This window comes from Protopterus annectens, chromosome 10.part0 (assembly GCF_019279795.1).
Source record: "Protopterus annectens isolate FY-2018-M chromosome 10.part0, PAN1.0, whole genome shotgun sequence".
Classification (NCBI taxonomy): Eukaryota; Metazoa; Chordata; order Ceratodontiformes; family Protopteridae; genus Protopterus; species Protopterus annectens.
In genome coordinates this window covers 1,455,483,892-1,455,502,892 of record NC_056744.1, presented here as the reverse complement: position 1 = coordinate 1,455,502,892, position 19,001 = coordinate 1,455,483,892, and the positions used below count along the sequence as shown (strand labels likewise).

The window sequence follows — 19,001 nt, the reverse complement described above, 5'->3', positions numbered from 1 at the left end:
ACGTCTAGGACCTGTTTGCTTAACAGGGGCCCCTTGTTTGCCTTTAGAGTATAAGCATGCCGATAGTTTGAGTCTGCAGGTCTGGGTGCAGCACCCCCCGAGTTAAGAGGTCTGAGATCAGGTAAAGCTGCTTGGGAAGCTATAAGGTCAGGCTAGACAGTAAGGGGTACCAATATTGCCTGGGCCAATCTGGACCAATGAGGATGGCCTTTGGCCTCTCCTCTCTTATTTTGATCAGAACCTTGGGGATAAGAGGCAGAGGAGAGAATGCGTACATAAAAAGGGTGTTCCAGGGGAAGGTCAAGGCATCCACCTTCCAGGCCAGGTGATGGTACTCCCTGGTACAGAATTTTTTTAGCTGATGGTTGGGATGCGAAGCAAAAAGATCCACCTCCAGAGTTCCCCATGCCTGAATGATTTGCAGAAAGATTTTTCTGTGAAGCTACCATTTGTGGGGGTCCAGAAGGATTCTGCTTAAGTAGTCTGCCAGGGTGTTGTTGATCCCTGGCAGGTATTGTGCTATCAGATGTAGTCCCATGGATGAGGCTGTCAGCCACAGGTTCATGGCTAGCCTGCACAGAGCGTAAGATTGGGTCTCTCCCCGTTTGTTGATGTATCACATTACTGTGGTGTTGTCTGTTTTGATAAGGAGAATCTCTGGCTTGAGATGGGGTTTGAAGGATGTCAGAGCCTTTTGTACTGCCATAATTTCTTTCTGGTTGATGTGTAACGTAAGGTGCTGTGAATCCCAAAGTCCTTGGGTGCACCTGGCTTCTAGGAGAGTGCCCCAAGCTATGTCAGAGACGTCGGTGGTAATGGTTTGCCCAGTTGGGCGGAGGGTGAAGGGAAGACACTTGTTCTGGGCACAGGCCTCTGCCCACCAGAGAAACCCAGCCCTTATACAGGGGATCAGAGTTCGAGAGATCTCTAGAGGCTGAGAGTGCTGACAGCAAAGGTTCTTTAGGTACCACTTCTCATGAGAAGCCTGGCCAGAGGAATTAGAAGGATGCAAGATGCCATGTACCGTAAAGCTTGCAGGACCTCACAGTGAGGTGGCTTTTGGAAGCCAGCTGTGTAAAACAAGACAGGCAGGATGCTCTGCTTCTCTGGGGATAGGAAGGCCATTTGGGATGCTGTATCCAGCAGAGCTCCCAAGAAAATGATCTCCACGGTTGGAGTTTGCTTTGACTTCTTCTGATTGATAGTGCACCCTAAGGAGGACCACCAGGAAGGTATTCAGAATGGACAGATCAAGGATGGGGCACCAAGTGCCCTCATTGCTGTGAACAAGGAATAGTCTGGAATAAAAGCCTCTGCCTGTTTGATCTGAGGGGAAAGGTTCTACTGCCCCTTGGGATATGAGAGTTTGGACTTGTTTCAATGCCTCTGCCCACTGATTTGGAGGTAGGTCTGGGTACCCTCTTGGAACTGGGAGTTTGTTGAAGGAGAATTTGTATCCCTGAGAAATGATCTTTAAGACCCACTGGTCTTATGTTACAGAAAACCACTTCTCTTTGCAGAGGGAGAGCTTCCTCCTAGTTTTTGGTGAGTGAAAAGAGGGCATAGGGGGGAGAGAGAGTAATTGAGAGTTTTTGTCATACACGGATGGCTTAAAACTTCCTGCTTTTAGAGCAGAAGCGGTCCACTGTTTGGTTCTCTGCTGTCCCTGGGATAGGAGTCTAGGTGGTCTGTCCCTGTGGGGCTTACCTTGCCCCTGTCTGCTAGGTGCAGGAAAGGACCAGTGTTTTGAGGGAAAATTCCTGCTGAACCTTGGAGGTTGTACCTGAAGAAAATCTTTTACTGTTTGCACAGATTCTGCTTTGTCTTCCATCTTTTTATGGACCTCTTCTGCTTTTTCTCCAAACAAGTGGTCCTTATCCAAAGGCGCATCAAGTAATTTCGATTTGACATGATCAGGGAGAGGTTGTTCCTTCAACCATGCATGTCTTCTAATGACAGATCCTGACACTGCTGCCCTGCTTGAGGCTTCTAGGTCATCATATCTGCAGTGTAAAGAGTGTTTAGCCACTTGACAAGTAGAGTGCAGTAAATCTGCTAGCTCTTTTGAATTGGCACAGTCAGGAAAGGTAGAAATCTTTTGTTTTAAAAGTTCCAAACTGTGTTGTTGATATTTTAACATATGGAACTGACAACTGAGTGCCCTGACAGCTAAGGTTGCACAGGTGTATACTTTCTTATCCCATCTGTCCAGAGCTCTGGAGTCCTTGTCAGAAGGAGTAGGATTATTTGCAGAAGTAGCCTTAACTCCTTTTATTCCTTGTGTAATAACCTCCGGGTCTGCAGCAGGATTTCTGTACAGGTATTTGTGAGAGTCCGGTACTCTGTAGTACCTGTCAGTTTTTTTGGGAGCAGGCAGGAGGGCATCAGGAGTTAAGCTGGATTCATGGAAGACATCATCAACCACCTCCAAGATAGAGTGTATGGCTAAGGGTCTGTGCTGGGGCAGGTCTAGAAACTCTCTTGTTTTTTTCTTAGACTGAGGAAAGTCCTGGGACTCACAGTGGAAATGTTCCCTAAGGGTGTGAAGGGTTTCCCCAAAGGAAAGATCTTCTGGTGGGGAGGCAGAAGGAATGGACTCCACTGCATATGAATCCTCATAAGCAGTAATAGGTTGTTGTTCCTCTTCAAAATCTGAATAATCAGACTCCTCAGAATCCTGTTCTGTCAGAATTTCAGGTGAACAGTCTCTTTTCCTTTTAGAAGGTGCGGCCAGACTACCCCTCATAAGGGTGATAAGATCCTCCGCCATTTTAAGCATTTGAGCTTGGGGTGGTGGTGGAGAAGGAGGGGTAAAATGGTGGCTGTTGGTAATTTTCTTAGGAGTGGCCCTGCCTCTAGGCTTAAGAGTGTCCATCAGTCTGAGGGAAACAGTAGTTGGAGGAAAGGATGTCGGTTTTAGTCTAGATTCGGTAGTGCGAAAGACCTCCTTGGAAGCCGGTGCCTGAGTCGCGGCTCTAGCCCCAACCGAGCAGAGACAACCAAAGGCTCGGAAGACAAAGAAGATTTTTGCAACATACTGGACTCCGAAAGGGTCTCAGTAGAGGCCTGCAAAGGTATCGAATCAGGCATCAGGGGCTGCGAAGGCACCTCACTGAATTCCGGAGAACTGACGACCTGCTTAGCGGTGGAGTCGCCGGACGTTTTGGCCTTCTATGGTCTGTCTCTATCTTTAGCCTTACTTTTTTTGGAAAGTCTATGGATTGTTGTCTGATGGACACCATTTCAGAAAATGAAGACGTAAGATGAAAATACCTGGCTACGAAAAGAGCTCTACGATGAATAGTTCTCACGTTAAAAGGGCACAGAACCGGCAACGGGGGACATCGTGGTCTGGGCTTAAACAAGTGACGCAGTAAGAGTGGAAGTCTCGGTGTGGTATTTGCTTTCCACAGGCGAGGCAATTGTTAACTTTTTCAGACATCGGTTAGTACAAGAATAAAGGATCCCTAACGGGGGGTACTTAGCTTTAGACATTTTCAGCTGTAATTCAAACTCTGAAAGCAACCGACCGGCACTCTTGCAAACTGCTTCTGCTATGGGCTCCACGGCAAGATAGCCTGATGTAATAATGTCTGTCTGCCTTCCTTTATAGCACTAACAACCTGACGTCAGCCAGCAAATGACAGCAGCCGACGCAGAAAAACAATGTGGTATTTGGGCCGGCCGAGGGCTACCACAGCAGGGATAACCCACAGGTGATGACTGCAACAGTGAAACACGAAGAACATCAATAAATCAGTTTTGACATAGGGACTATTTTTGTCAAGTGTATGTAAAATAAACGCATATATTATAAAAAAAACATAGTTTTACAGATAGCCCAATTTCACAGTACAAATAATGCCCACCATTGTGGGTACTACAGGGAAATAATGGACTTTTAAGGGGTGGAGCAGACATCTGCCTCCAGCCCTGAGCCTCTCAACACCCCTGTGTAGTCCATTATTTCCCTTTTAATGTTCACACAAGAAAGCATAATAGCTTGCTTGTACAGTTCAGGCCTTCATGGTAACAACCTTCCAAGTCTCTTAATTCTAGTAATCTTTCTCAATGGGTCCTGAAGCTGTCCTACTAACAGTGTAGGTGAACCCTGGGTTAACAATGGAAACAAGTTACAAGAGCAATGGCGTCCTGCACTTTTGTAACGGCTGACTACTGGTCCCTTCTCAACATCCTGGCAGTGCCACTCATTCATTATTAGATTATACCTGTTAATAAAAACAGGATATGGCACCCTGTTCAGCAGCACATTTACTGATTTCAAACTTATTAACAAGTATGCAGCTTGTCGTTTTTACCTGGAGGTGGAAACTCTACAATAAACCCTTTAATCACTGCCAAAATTACATGAGAAGGTACAGCAGACTGGGGTCCAGCACTACAGTTGCATTTATTAGGGAAGAATGGGCAGCAAGTCTGTTAGTTTACTGTCACCCACTGCAGGACTGACATAGTAGATTTCTTTTCATACAAGTGCAAATTCAGAATAAACTTAAATAAAGAACATTTAATCAGCCACTTACCCACAAAAATTGTATTGGATAATCAGTGGATATAGGTGCACTTCACAAACCATTTCAGCAGGCTAGTTAAGTTTAATATATTCATAGTCATCCCCCTCTTCCTCTTTATTACTCCACTCTATGTAAATATGTATTTATAAATTAGCTATTTCTACAGCCTAGTCACCATTCTATCTGTATTGTATTAATAAATATACATCATTTGCCTTAATTAATGGCACCCTGCTCTTTTTGTCATTACAATCTTTTGTGATAGCTCATGTTTCCCATCCTCTCTGTGAAGGATTTTTATATGCGAGTACTATAAAAGTTATTGCTGCATGCATTTTATTGCGTGATGAAACAGTTTTGTTTTCTGTCACTGGTATAGTTTGTCGAATTATGTATTGGTCGAAGTTCATTATATCAACCTTTACATAATTTTAGGGGGTTTTCCCTCTTTTTACATTTGTATGACCCTGGAGTAAGTATATCGGATATGGGGGCAGACCTTTTTTTTTGTTTTACTTTTCATAACTGCAAGTGAAACCTATTGCTTTACATTTGCGATTACTTTTTTTGAGATGACTTTAACAGTGATTTTGTTCAATTTTTTGCATTTCAATGAATGTCACCGATGATTCATTACAAACTAAGATATATATATATATATATATATATATATATATATATATATATATATATATGCGTGTGTGTATATATGTATGTATGCATATTTTATATATATATATATATATATATATATATATATATATATATGTATGTATGTATGTATGTGTATATGTATATGTATATATATATATATATATATATATATATATATATATATATATATATATATATATAAAACTAAACCAGTGGAGTTATCGTGTTATCCAGTTAATTACAACAGACTTCACAGTGGGATGGTAATGCGACAAGGGAGTAGGAGGGCTAATGAAATACTGTGATCTTAAGCAAGAGATGCACTCATCAGGAGGGATCTGAATGCTGCAGATACACGTCTTATACACAGAAGGCACACCTAGACTACGATCTTGGATTTTGTAGTATGCTGTTTTCATGCAGATAGTACAAGGTGAATGAAACTGAGTAGAAAGGAGAAAGGGGTACAATACAACCTTAATGTCAGAAGACAAAAAGGGGTCATTATGAACTGGCAACCAAAGAGTACATACTGCACAAAGAGGGGACTCTTTCTCAAACAAGAGGAACGGATGGATAAAGATAGTGTGGCATCAAGAAGAAGAGTTTTAAAGGTGAAAAAAAATGATATTTTATTAAGGCTTTAAGTACACATAACCTTTTCAAAGAAACTATGAAGCCGACAAAAGCAAGGAGTTTCCAGCACAGAAGAAATACTTAAGGTTGGTTCACTGATGTCTATACAAGTTCAGGGGGTAAATGTGTTAAAATGATGTGAGGACACATCGGACAGACAGGTTTTTTTTCGGTATCAAAACAGATATCTCAGAATTATTGTGGCATTGCAGTTTAAAATGAAACCTGTAACTCTGGATAAAGACCTTACTTCCAGGGTTGGAAATATAACTTACCTATTGAAACCAAGGTTTCATAGTTTTGCAACATCACCTCTCTGTGAAGCTCCTTGTCTTGTTTTCTTAACAACTTCCACTCCTCTTCTGAGAAAGTGACAGCAACATCCTCAAATGCTTTTGGTACCTGAAAAGACACAATGTGCTTTATCTTTTCTTTTTTTCTTTATTACAACGGTCTGTACTTTTCAGATGAAACTGTTGGCATTTATAAATAATTACTAGCAATGCAGTTGATATGTTACAAGAGCAAACTAGAAACTTTTTATCAAATAATGAAGCTTTCCTTCCTTTCACCACAGAAGGTGTAAAACAATATCAGTACATCTGATGGGTAATGAAACTTGAAAATACCTTAACATATTACAAAAGGAGCAGGAAGGTATTTTTGAAAATACAATACATACAGTGTCCATGTCAGCATTTGTAGTTTCAAGCTAAGCTACAACCAGCATACATATGAACATACCAGTGGAGGAAGCTGCATGGTTAACTTATTCCATCCATCTGTTGCTGACTGCCCTTGCATAGCTGTCTTTCTACTGCCCCTACAACATCCTTTGCTTACTGCATCCCAATCAACTTTGAACCCATGGCAACTTCCACTGCCATTACTGCAATGGGAAATAAAATCTTGATCCCTGACAAAATACATCCCATTACCGCTTGTAGCTTTAGAACAACATAAAATGCAAACAAAGCAACTTAAGTACAGGTGAAAATAAGAAAAAAAAAACGTATTTATATAATGAAAATATTTATTAAAATAATGGGAATTGCTTTCATCCTTCACAGAAGCCTTCATCACACTAAATTAACTCTTCCAAGAACTCATTTATAAAAACGTAATATAAATTATACATATATAAAAATGTAAACAACACAAACCTACCGCTCCCACAGCCATCCTCTCCCCCTTTATATTCAACTATTCCACTTCAAAATTATAGATTATAACAAAGAGACAGAAACTCAAATGGACCAAATACAAATAGATACTCCCTGGGCTCAAATAACCTAGATCAAACACATACACCCCTAAACACAGATAATCTAGCACCTAGGTTCATTCGTTTTTGTAAGGACTTCATCTCCCATCCTCTCACTCACATATACAGCTTCTGCTTAACTAATAAAATTATGCCTCACACAAGGAAAATAGAAATAGTCACTCCTATTCCAAAACTATACAGCTCATTTACATCAATGCCATCTTCTATCCAGGAAGCAACATGGATTCTGGTCTGGATTTAGCACCATAACAGATTTCTACAGCCTCAAACATGACAACCTATCCAATATGGACAACAGCAATCTGAGAGTAGCTGTCTTAATTGATCTAACAAAAGCGTTTAATCTAACTGATCATAACTTACTATTTGACAAATTAACTGAAATAGGCATTAGTGAAGATGGTTTGTAGAGCTCCTTACCAAAAGTTCTTTCAAGGTGAAAGTAGGCATCACCACCCCTGAAACCTCTTTGAAAGAAGTCTCCCAAGGGTCTACTTTAGCCTTTCTGTTGTTTTCCATATTTATCAACAAACTCCCATCTGATCACCCTCAGATACCTCTAATACTTTATGGAGATGGCATGGTCATCTACAGGTCAAACAAATCCCACTCTGTTATACAAACTCAGCTCCAAGATAACCTCCAAATCCTCAACCAGAGGCTAACAGGTCAGAAACTTATACTCAACCCTCAAAACACAAAAGCAATGTTATTTGGAGCCAACCAAAATAGCCAAAGTACCCACCTTCCTTAATATTAAAGTTATGAACAATACCACTTTAGAAACTGCCACATCCTTCAAATAACTTGGCATCTGGCTAGACCAATATATTAACTTTCAATAACACATTTAAGCCACATGCAAAAAGATTAACACACTACTGCTCTGGGCAAACAAGTTATTACCTCTTCTGTCCAACCCAGCCAAAGCTGCCATAGGCAAAGGAATACTATTATCTCAACTTGAACATGGACTACACATAATATCTGCAGCCGCAAAGTAAAATGCCACCACCTTGCAAATCATCTCCAATAAAATTTGCCAGCTCATTACTAATACCCACATTAATGAACATTACTGCATAACTCTCACCAAAGTTAAATGGCTCACAGTACAATTTAGAGCCAACCTCCTACAAGGATCACTAATTCACAAAGACCTTTCTCCTGAGACATCTTCCCTTCTCACTCAAACATTTCACCACACCTCCCACATATAATCTTAGGAGCATCTCTAAATTTCAACCCATCCTATCATCTCCAAAAACTAAAAGTCATTGCACTGACCTTGCATTCCCCATCCTAGCACCTAAACTACATGACTCCATTCTACTGTCAGTCAGAGAGGTACAAATGTACTCGGACTTCAGACATCAGCTCATGGAACACTTCATCACCCAAACAAAGTGCAGCTGCACTCACACAAGTCATGTTACATGAACCCTGCAGTTCTCTTACTCCCTGGTACCCAATTTCATTCTTATTTATCTCATCATGTCATCCCCTCATTTACTGCTTCTATTCCATCTTACATCCCTCTTCCCTTTGTAGCTCTCACACTTCTCTCCTTTCTACTCCTCTTCCCCCTGCATGTCTCTCTGTCTCTTAATATCCTCAATTATTTACATTTTCTAAAACTGTGATTATGCCTAAGAGCACTTTGCATAGATTTGGGATTATAATTAATCTACCCATTACAACCTGGATAAACTCTAGTGTTTAAGATAATCTGCCTTTTTAATTCTTTGCACTCTACCTCATCTTTTGGTGTCATTAAAATCTTGACAAATATAATCACTACTAAAAAGGAAACTCTTAAAATTCATAAACTTAGTATTTTATGAACAAAGCATTTACTTTTACTCTTAATGGCATAGTAGTGTTCATTAATTCTATCTTTTAATTTCCAGTTTGTCTTACCTATATAAAATCCATCATGGGCAATGTATATTGTAGTACAAACTACAAAGTTTGAATTACAAGTAAAGTAACCTAATGGCCTTTCAAAGGGGAAATACCAACCTGAAAACAAATTGGGCAAGTCATGCAAATGTCTAATTGCAAGCAGAAGCACACTCACAGCACGCTGTCAGAACCACTCAACTCAGTCTCATCCTCTGTTTTACTTTGCCACAAACTGAGTATTATGGGAGTCTGGCAGTAGAATGGCACAACTTTGGTTACTTTTTTTACATAAACCTCTGTGGCAGTGGGAAGCTGACACCTCCCCATGTAGCATTCTCATCGCTCTTGCTGACAATTCTACCCTGCCATTTCATTATATCGCATTGGCTGTGGTACCACTCTATGGTTCACAGTTCATTGAGGCTCCGACTTCTGGTGGATACCTTTTAACCACAACTTTCTTATCTCTGTTAGCATTCTGTTTTATCTCTCCTTTATATTTCACAAAGGCATTACTCTATTTTTCTACAGGTATCTTCATGTGCAATAGTTTCATAGGTTAATACAAGGCTAGCAGTCTGCAGACTACTACAAGTCTAGCCAATAATCAAAGGTGAGAATCAAATCCTGTACCTTACAGCTGTGAGATAAAGACATTAACTATGCCAAACTCTCCCTGAGCTCTACAACTCTTCAAATAGACGTCTCTGATTTTGTCCCAAAACACCTATTCCAAATAAAGCAGGAAGCATCACAGTGAAAGTCTGTCAACTAATAACAACTGAGGAAAAAAAACTTTTCCACACAAGCTTTTTTTGTTTTGAACAATGAAATAAGGTATATGATTGCTCCCTCTTCACGGATAAAGGATCTTATTATATCAATACCTCTCACTGCTAAACTAAATACAAGTGCACAAATACGTCAGACATTGTTTAATCTCCACTACTTCTACACAGACAACCTGGAGGATTTTAAACCCCCTATGTTCTCTGTCTCCATAAGTTACAGCTATTGCTCTGCTGTGACTTTTGCTACATTTTTAGGTTATTTAAAACTTTTAGACCTCACATCTTCACTTCTGTAGGTGAAGTGGTCTTGGTTCTTTTCTCTATAGTATTCATCTGCCATAAGAGCTCACCTAAAATACACTCTACTGATTGTTTTCTGGGTGACTCCAGGTCCTTTAGTTTAACCCACTCTGTACCGCTCACTATGCTTGGTGTTGCTTTGCTCTTCAATTCTACTTCTATTTCTACCCATTCCCACATAATTTCCTTTATATTAATCCCTGACTCCTGTCTTTCAATCCACAATTAATCAGTCCTACAGAGAACTGCCTCCACCTTCAACTGATACAGCTTACAGACTCAACCCACATCCCTTCCCCACCTTTTAACATCACTTCCTTACAGTACACTGACTTCTATTCATACTGCCTATTTTTCTAATCTCTCATCCACACTATGTTTCTGTTAACCCCATCCCAGTAATTTTCAGCCTCACCTCCCACTAAATTACATTATTTTCTATCACTTCACAACACTGCTCCCTTTCTACTTGCGACAATCAAAATACTATTCACCATTGCCAACAGACAATCCATTTCTCTTACAGAAAACACACTTGAACATTAATTTTACACTTCTATTCTCCTTCATGTTGTTGACTGATATTCGATGCACATCAATTAATTTCCACCACATTCATTAATTTCCACCAACAGCCAGCTCCAAGATTCTTAAACTTGCACCCATTGAAAACAATACAGCTCATCAACATAATGCCTGATATAATACCTTATAGTATCCTATTTGATAAACTCCAACTCTATTACAAGATCAGACTTCTCTGACAACCTTTTCACCATACTCCCTACAAAATAACCACTTAACCATCCTAAAGCAGTTTGCAATTTAAAACATGAACCTCATCCAAAGCCCCTCCTCCATCTACACAGCTACCCAATCACTGCACCAAAGCAATGTCACCAACCCTCCCCTTAACACCTCAACACAACACCATAAACTCAAAAGCATAAGTCATATAAACACTCTCAGAATTAGAAAACTTGACTTTCTTGAGGTCTGGATTAAGAAAACACTACTGAGACATCACTGGAATCTCAGAGTTGTGGCTTAAAGAGGGTCTATATTATAACATCGAAGTTGCAAAACTTCGAATGTTATAATATCGATATCACTACATTGAAGGCTGAAAACAGTGAAGCTGCAGAACATCAAATTCTTACCTAGGGCAAGATTTCGGTGGGGCCATTTCGTGGCTTCGCTATTTCTTTCACTGTGGTGCGATAGTTATGGACCTTAAGGTTAGGTTGCAGGTTAAGGTTAGTGGACAGATAGGAATGTATGTATGGTTTAGTGTAGGGTTAGAAGTAGGGTTATGTTAAGTGTATGTGTGTGTATTATTTAGTTTGTTTGTGTATAGCTCCTTAGGGTAAGTGTGCGATAGTTACGGACCTTAGGGTTAGGGTGCGGGTTAAGGTTAGTGGATAGATAAGAATGTATGTACAGTTTAGTGTAGGGTTAGAAGTAGGGTTTTGTTAAGTGTATGTGTGTGTATTATATAGTTTGTGTATAGCTCCTTAGGGTAAGTGTGCGATAGTTACGGACCTTAGGGTTAGGGTGCGGGTTAAGGTTAGTGGATAGATAAGAATGTATGTACGGTTTAGTGTAGGGTTAGAAGTAGGGTTTTGTTAGGTGTATGTGTGTGGATTATTTTTTTTGGTGTGCTTGTGTTGTGTGTATGTTTCTGGGAAAATATTGACTATTCTGAGTGTTCGATGTTATCACATTTCAAAATTCCAAGTTCGAGCTTATGGTGTTCGATATTTTGGAATTTCGATTATGCGATATAGACCCCTTAAAGACCTCTTGTGACTCTCTACCTTCTTAAATAACTACACCATTTTTCTAAACATCAGACCTAGTCCAAAGACCCACAGAAGCATAACACAATTAGTAAAGAAAAGTTTAACTAAAAACCCAAAGTCTTATGACAAAATACAAGCAATGAAACTTCTCCTAACTTGACTGCTGTCTCACAATTAATAAGTAGGCAGATATAAAGTCTCAGTAACTAAGGTCTACATTCCCCAGTCTATCATCACAACATGCAAAGATTCCCTTTGTACCCTATTAACCCTAAGCAACAAAAGAAAACTCATAATAAAAAATGCTACACCTAAAACAAAACAACCTCACCCAAATGATCTCTGAGACCCCTAGACCAAACAGTATTAGCCAACACTCATTACCTGACGTTCTAATAACCAACCTCTCCTCTGAATTTTCAGCGCTCATACTCTAAGTCTGTCAGTGACCATCTTCCTAATAATGACAACTTCAAAACACTAAAAAATACCTCCCATTATCATTACTTCTAGGATGACTTCAGAATGGACAATTAACACAGGGGCAAATTCACAGTGGCTTACCATGATGCAAAAGCCTTATTTTGGATATTTTCAACCTCATGATAAACCTCTCCAATTCAGGGATTGTTCTACATTTATGGTTTCCCCCCATGTAGGTCATAGCATAAACAGCGGTCTTGTTGGAGAAAGAAAATGCTAGTGTAGCAATCTGGGGGATTCACTAATGTTAATTAGCAACATGCTTTGTCCCCTAGAAATGCTCTCAGTTCCTTATCTACTTGGTTGAACTAAGTAAATATTTCTCTAGGAGGAAAATGTAAATGTATTTTATTTGATGGCATTCACCTATTCACTCCTATGGGAGTGCTCATTGTACATTTCTGTGTGTGTGTGTGTGTGTGTGTGTGTGTGTGTGTGTGTGTGTGTGTGTGTGTTTGTGTGTGTGTGCTGGTGCGGGTTGTATGGATCAATGTTTTGTAACTGTGAACAAGTATGGGGGGCTTGTTTATGGTTAGATGGTAAGTGTATGTTTGCATGCACATGTACAAAGGTGTCTGGATATGTGTCTGCTTGCCTATGCTACAACATTGTATAATTTACTAGGCAGAACACTAGTGTGTTCACATCTATAGCAGCATTCAAGTCAGAATCACAGTCGTGAGACAATAATGAGGTGTTTCTTAGTGTGGCTTTATCAGGTCTATGAATTTGAGATTCTGTCCATCATATTAACTGACCAACCCATATTAGCCAATTAGACCAACCAGTGAGGGTCACTATGAATCCAGCCCATTATCATTACAGACTTCAGAAAGTAGGATTTGTTCTAGTATACCTGTCCACAAACCCATTTAATGCTCTACACTACTTCAGTTTAATCACAATCACCTCATCTATTCTAAGCAAAGATTGACCCTTGACTGCGAGATAGCACCGATGAAAGCAATGCTCATGACTTACACCCAATCTGAAAAAAACTTATACAAAACAAAAACAAATCCTGGAAGCTATGGAAATCCTCTAATGACACCAACCATCTCAAACAATTTAAACAAAGAAGAAATTTTATTTATTTATTGTATTTTATACGTGTCTGCCATTTTCCGCAATTTTTGCTGTGATCTAGTCTGAAAATGAAGACACAACACATCTTCAGAATCTCTACCTGATTTAGACATAAATAAGGTGAAGTTGCAAATGGACAAAGGCTGTCAAGAAGAAAAGTATTATCCTAACTAACACCCCTCCCCACAAATCATTAGTGACATCCCTACTAACATGCCCCCCAAAGTATAGATGCCCATGACACTTGGGGACCCAAATGGCTTGGGTGTGTAAATAGACTTGTAAGGACCCTAGTGAAACAACCTAGGAACTATGAACTAAAGCTAACCTGCTAAATATCTAACAAGGAAGTAAAATCCACATACCACTGAAGCAAACTAACAGGAATATCAAAAAATTCCCAAAGTATACTTTGGAAAATTATTGGAGAAATTGCTCATTTTGAAAACAGCATAGCCTTCAATATATAAACACTAGACACTAATATAATCCAACAATTCAAAAGTTTAATGAGCAACCCTCCTCACCCTATAACTGAAACAGGACACCCTTCTCAAATTTCCAAACCAGAAAACCAAACCATCCTTCTAATATTCATTTATTTATTTATTCATTTATCTATCCTTTCTTAACCAGTTTAGTCCCACAAGGCTAGTGGCCACTTTGCAGGGCAGAACTGAGGTGCTACTTAATCTTCTATGGGAAATTTGGCAAGGGCATTGGAGAACTTCCCCCACTCTTTTCATTGTGAGTGGGAAGGTTTTTGCTGCTGTGCTTCCTGCTTTTGTTCCTGACACAGAGGCAGCTAAGAGAAGTTGTGTAGTAATGGAGGGAGATAAGAGTTGTTCTGTTGGTGACAGCAATGTGGTTCCGTCAGTCGGACAGAAAACTGTTGAAAAGCAAGTAGACAGTACAAATAGTCAGCATCTGGCTGACTTTAAACCTCAGGATTTTGAAGAAGTTGTTGTAACTGAAATTGCTTCTGGAGGTTTTTCTGATGGAAAACTTTTCAGTTTACTAAACAAAGGTGATCCTGGTGAAGAGATGTCATGGTCTGACATGGCAGAAAAGTTTTTTTGGAATGGACAGTGAGTTGGGCAGAAAGGAAATGAATCATGAGCTGGATGGACAATAAGGTTACAGGTAGTATGCCATCTGGAAAACTGTATGGTGATGTTGATGAATGACCAAAAAATACTATGAACATTATTAAAAAGAAAAAAAAAAGGTTTGTTGTTCAGACAGGAAAGACAATAAACAGACTTAATATTTGAGACTGAAGACTCAATGGAAAGATTTTTGTTTAATTGTGAAAAAAGAAGACTGCTAACCATGGAATAAGTTTATATTTTCTGAACAAAGGACTCGATTAAAAAAAGGTGTTTGTTCAGCTTCTTACTAATGAAATTGAGTAAAAAAATGTTAACAATTATTTTTAATTTTGTGTTACTCAGGTTCTAATATCGTGAAAGTTAAATATGAGAGGGGTATTTGGAATGGGGTGTGTGAAGCGGATGTTACTTTAAAATATGAAATAGATGTGATAAAGCATTTACCAAGTGTTACATATGTAGATAGTAAAAAGGAACAATTAGGTATATGCGGTGGTGGTGCTGCAGTAGTATTGTCGCCTCACAGTAAGACGCTGTCCGGTTCGATTCTCAGCTAGATCGTTTTCTGCGTGGAGACATGCATGAATGGAAGTATCTTCGTTGAAAGTTGTGCATCAGGGCTAGTAACTCGGCACGTAAAAATCAACTACCAATCATTAGCGGACCGGAGTTCCGCTGTGGCGACCCCTAACCAGGAAAAGCTGAAAGACACACCAAGGTATATGGGACAGCTTTTTTTTGTGTGTGTGTGTGGGGATTTCAATCTAATAAATGAGTTCATAAAAATAAGATGTAATCACATAAAAAAGTAATGCAGAATATGTAAAAGTGAAGGCCGATTTTGGTTTAATTGTAAAAAGAATAAGCAACAACACTGAGCAGGATGATGAAGAAAGTATTTTAATGTCTGAAAGTAATGAGGAAGTAGGGGGAAAAGGTGTTAATGAAAAAGTGGATGAAATAATAAAAAATGACAAGATAAAATGTTATATTTCAAGAGGATGCATACACAAATAGTAAGATACAGAAATATCTGGTTAATCAAATATTACATTATGTGGTGGATAACATGAAAATTATTATTGCAGGGGACTTTGTGATTTAAGGGGAAAATGTAAAAAGCAAGGGAAAGATTTCAAAAAAAATACAAGAATTTAAAAAATGTGATAAGTTAGCTGTGTGGAATAAAAGTAAATAAACTTATAAAAGGGGTGACTGGATCTGAAATTGATTATTTTGTACTACTGGAAGGTTTGGTGTAGAAGATGGTAATATAGTAGAGGCAGTTTTTTGAGTCATTTAGTAATATGGCTGGAGGTGGTGGAAGAAAGGGAGTATATTAAATTAAGAAACCGAATAAAAAATAAATAAATGAGAAATTATGGAATTAATTTGGAGAGTGGGAAGCATTCATATATATATGATCCCTCTATAACTGCAAATACATTTAGTCTGAATGGTGGATTGAATTTAAAAACAAGTATAAAAAGTGTTTTTTTTTCCAGCAGCAGGATGATATACGAAAGGAAGAGAAAGTGATGAATGGAAAGATGTATAGAAATGTATTTGAGAATTTAGAGATAAATAAAATAAATAAAAGAGAGCAATATGGTATTGAAAATTGAAAAACATAAAAGAAAGATAGACATTACTTTTTAAGCGGATATATTATTTCCAAGGGAGAAGGGAGGAGGTGTCTTCATATTTGGGTAAAATAGTAAAGAAGGATATTTGTATAATGAAGGAAATTAAAAATGTAAAAGGAGAGGTAAAAGAACACAAGTCTAAATTATGATTATTATAGTAAAGCATGTAATAATATGTATACAAGCGAAAAGAAAGAAAATAAGGGAGAATAGAAAGTAAAAAAAAGGAAGAATGAGTTAAAGAAAATTTTGAAAAAGAACTTCCTATTAGTGATTTGGATGAAGAACTTGGGAAATTAACCATTAATTCACTATCGGGTCCAAATGGTATAGGGTATAAAATGTACAAGAAATTAAGGGACTAGTAAAAAAGAGTGTTTTTTTTAATATTTTGAATAAATGTTTAAAAGTAAGGTTTGTTTATGAAGAAAACAACAAAAACCTGTACAAGTAGAACTAGTAAAACACATCAAAAGGAGCTGTACTATTTTATTTCACTACTATTAAATGCTTTCATCTCACATTGAGTTCATCAGAGTAAAATAAAACTGTTGAAACAACCAATCTTTTAAAACCCAAGGTTACCAATCAGATCTCAAATCCAATCAACAGTTAATTAATGAATAAATGATCCTTAAAGCTGTACTAAAACAAACAGAAAAAAAATTAAAATAGTACAAAAATATCTATTTAACCATTAATAATATAAAAATACAATGAATATTTGTATATGAATGCATATAAATACAACACTTAAACATAAATAACTTAAATGATTTCTAACATTTTTTACCTGACCATAATATGTGTGTATATATTTGTATATGTGACCATAATATGTGTGTATATATATATTGACCTATTTCAAAACGAACTCAGAGCATGTAACTGGAACCCATTAAAATCACTTCCACTTAACGAAGCAGTATTATTCTTTAACTCTACTTTCCTTTCCATTTTGAATAAACATGCTCCTGAATGTACCATGAGAATGAAGTCTAATACAGCCCCTTGGCTTTCAAATGAAACTAAACAACTAATCCTCTCTAAAAATAAGGTTTGGGCCAAATGGAGATGCCATAGAATTAGCTCTGATTTTCTTCACTTTCGCCAACTTAGAAATCTTACCAAAAAAGCTATAATCACTGACAAAAGAAAATTCTACTGTGAACTTCAGGAAACCCATTGTAATAAACCCAAACAATTTTGGTCCTCGGTCAATAGACTCCTTTCACCAGGAACAGCCAAAACTCCCACCCCACTAAATGCTGACCCAGACACCCCTCACCAAACTGCAAATGCTTTTAACTCTTTCTTTACTGAAACTATTCAATCTCTTGCTAGACAACTGAACACCAATAACTTCTATCCTCCAAATAATCTAGTAGACTCTTCTTACAACTTCTCTCTACAACCCATCTCTACCTCTTTCATCTATAGACTTATTTTCAAACTGAAACCCTGTACCCCCTCTGCTGACAAGCTCCCTTCCCTTTTTCTGCAAAAGGCAGCAAAAGAAATTGCATACCCAATAACTATACTCATAAATAGGACCATCCAAGAGGGAACCATCCCTGATATCTGGAAAATCTCTCATATTATCCCACTACACAAAGGCGGTAACTCTATTGACTACTCCAACTTTAGACCAATTGCTCTTCTCTCACCTCTAGCAAAAATTATGGAGAAATGTATTCATCAGCAACTTCTACAGTATCTCTCTCTACACAATATTATAGCTAATTGTCAACATGGCTTTAGACCCCACCATAGCACCACCACTGCCCTCCTTTCCTTTGTAGATACCATTAACAGCAATCGCAACAATAATCTTCTCTCTTGTGCCCTATTCATTGACCTCTCTAAAGCTTTTGACATGGTTAACCACTCTTCTTTAATTAAAATTCTTGAATCCCTCTAATTTGATAACCTTGCCATCAAATGGTTTAGTTCATATCTCAGCAACAGACAACAAGCCGTTCTTTGGGACAACCACATCTCCTCCTTACTGCCCATTTCTATTGGAGTTCCTCAGGGCTCTATTCTTGGTCCACTTCTCTTCTCCCTCTATATTAATGATCTCCACTCTGTAATTCCTCAAGCTACCTGCATTCAATACGCTGACGACTCCACTATTATTTGTTCAGCATCCTCCTCTTCAGATCTAATCTCACTAACTCAAAATATCTTCAACACAGTAGAAACATGGTTTACTAGACGGTACCTTCTTCTTAATGCTAAAAAAATTAAACTTCTCCTCTTCACCCCCACCACTCGTACCTCCCCATTAAATTTCACCATCTTGTCAAACAACAACACTGTCATCTCTCCCGACTCTAAAACTAAACTGCTAGGAATTACCATTGATAACAATCTCTCTTTTGATCAACACATCAACAACACCATCAAATCAGTTAACAGAAAAATAGGATCCTTATACCGTATTAAACCATTTCTCACCCCATCTACTAGAGCTACCATTGCCCACTCCCATCTTATATCTACTCTCTTTTATGCCTCTCCTATCTTCACTAACCTCAAGAAAACTAACCTAAACAAACTAGCAACTTGCTACAATAACATTGCCTGCTTCGCCACTGGTAACCCTTTTAAAACCCATCACTGCCTCAATTTGAAACATTTAGGCTGGCTAGAACTACAAAACTATCTTATAATCTCACAACATACTATTGCCCACAAAATACTGTACCAACCTGATAACACCCCTATATTATCACAACTTTTACTCCCTTATAATAATCT

General features: G+C 38.4%; 1 protein-coding gene across 1 annotated transcript in view; it reads right to left on the bottom strand.

Annotated features, from left to right (window-relative positions):
• The window catches only part of LOC122814301 (zinc finger protein 665-like), a 640,008-nt gene that overhangs the window by 110,430 nt on the left and 510,577 nt on the right, over nucleotides 1-19,001 (bottom strand). The window contains exon 10 of the mRNA XM_044086888.1: nucleotides 6,101-6,227. Within this exon, the coding sequence (XP_043942823.1) occupies nucleotides 6,101-6,227 (127 nt within the window). The remainder of the gene's footprint in view (nucleotides 1-6,100; nucleotides 6,228-19,001) is intronic.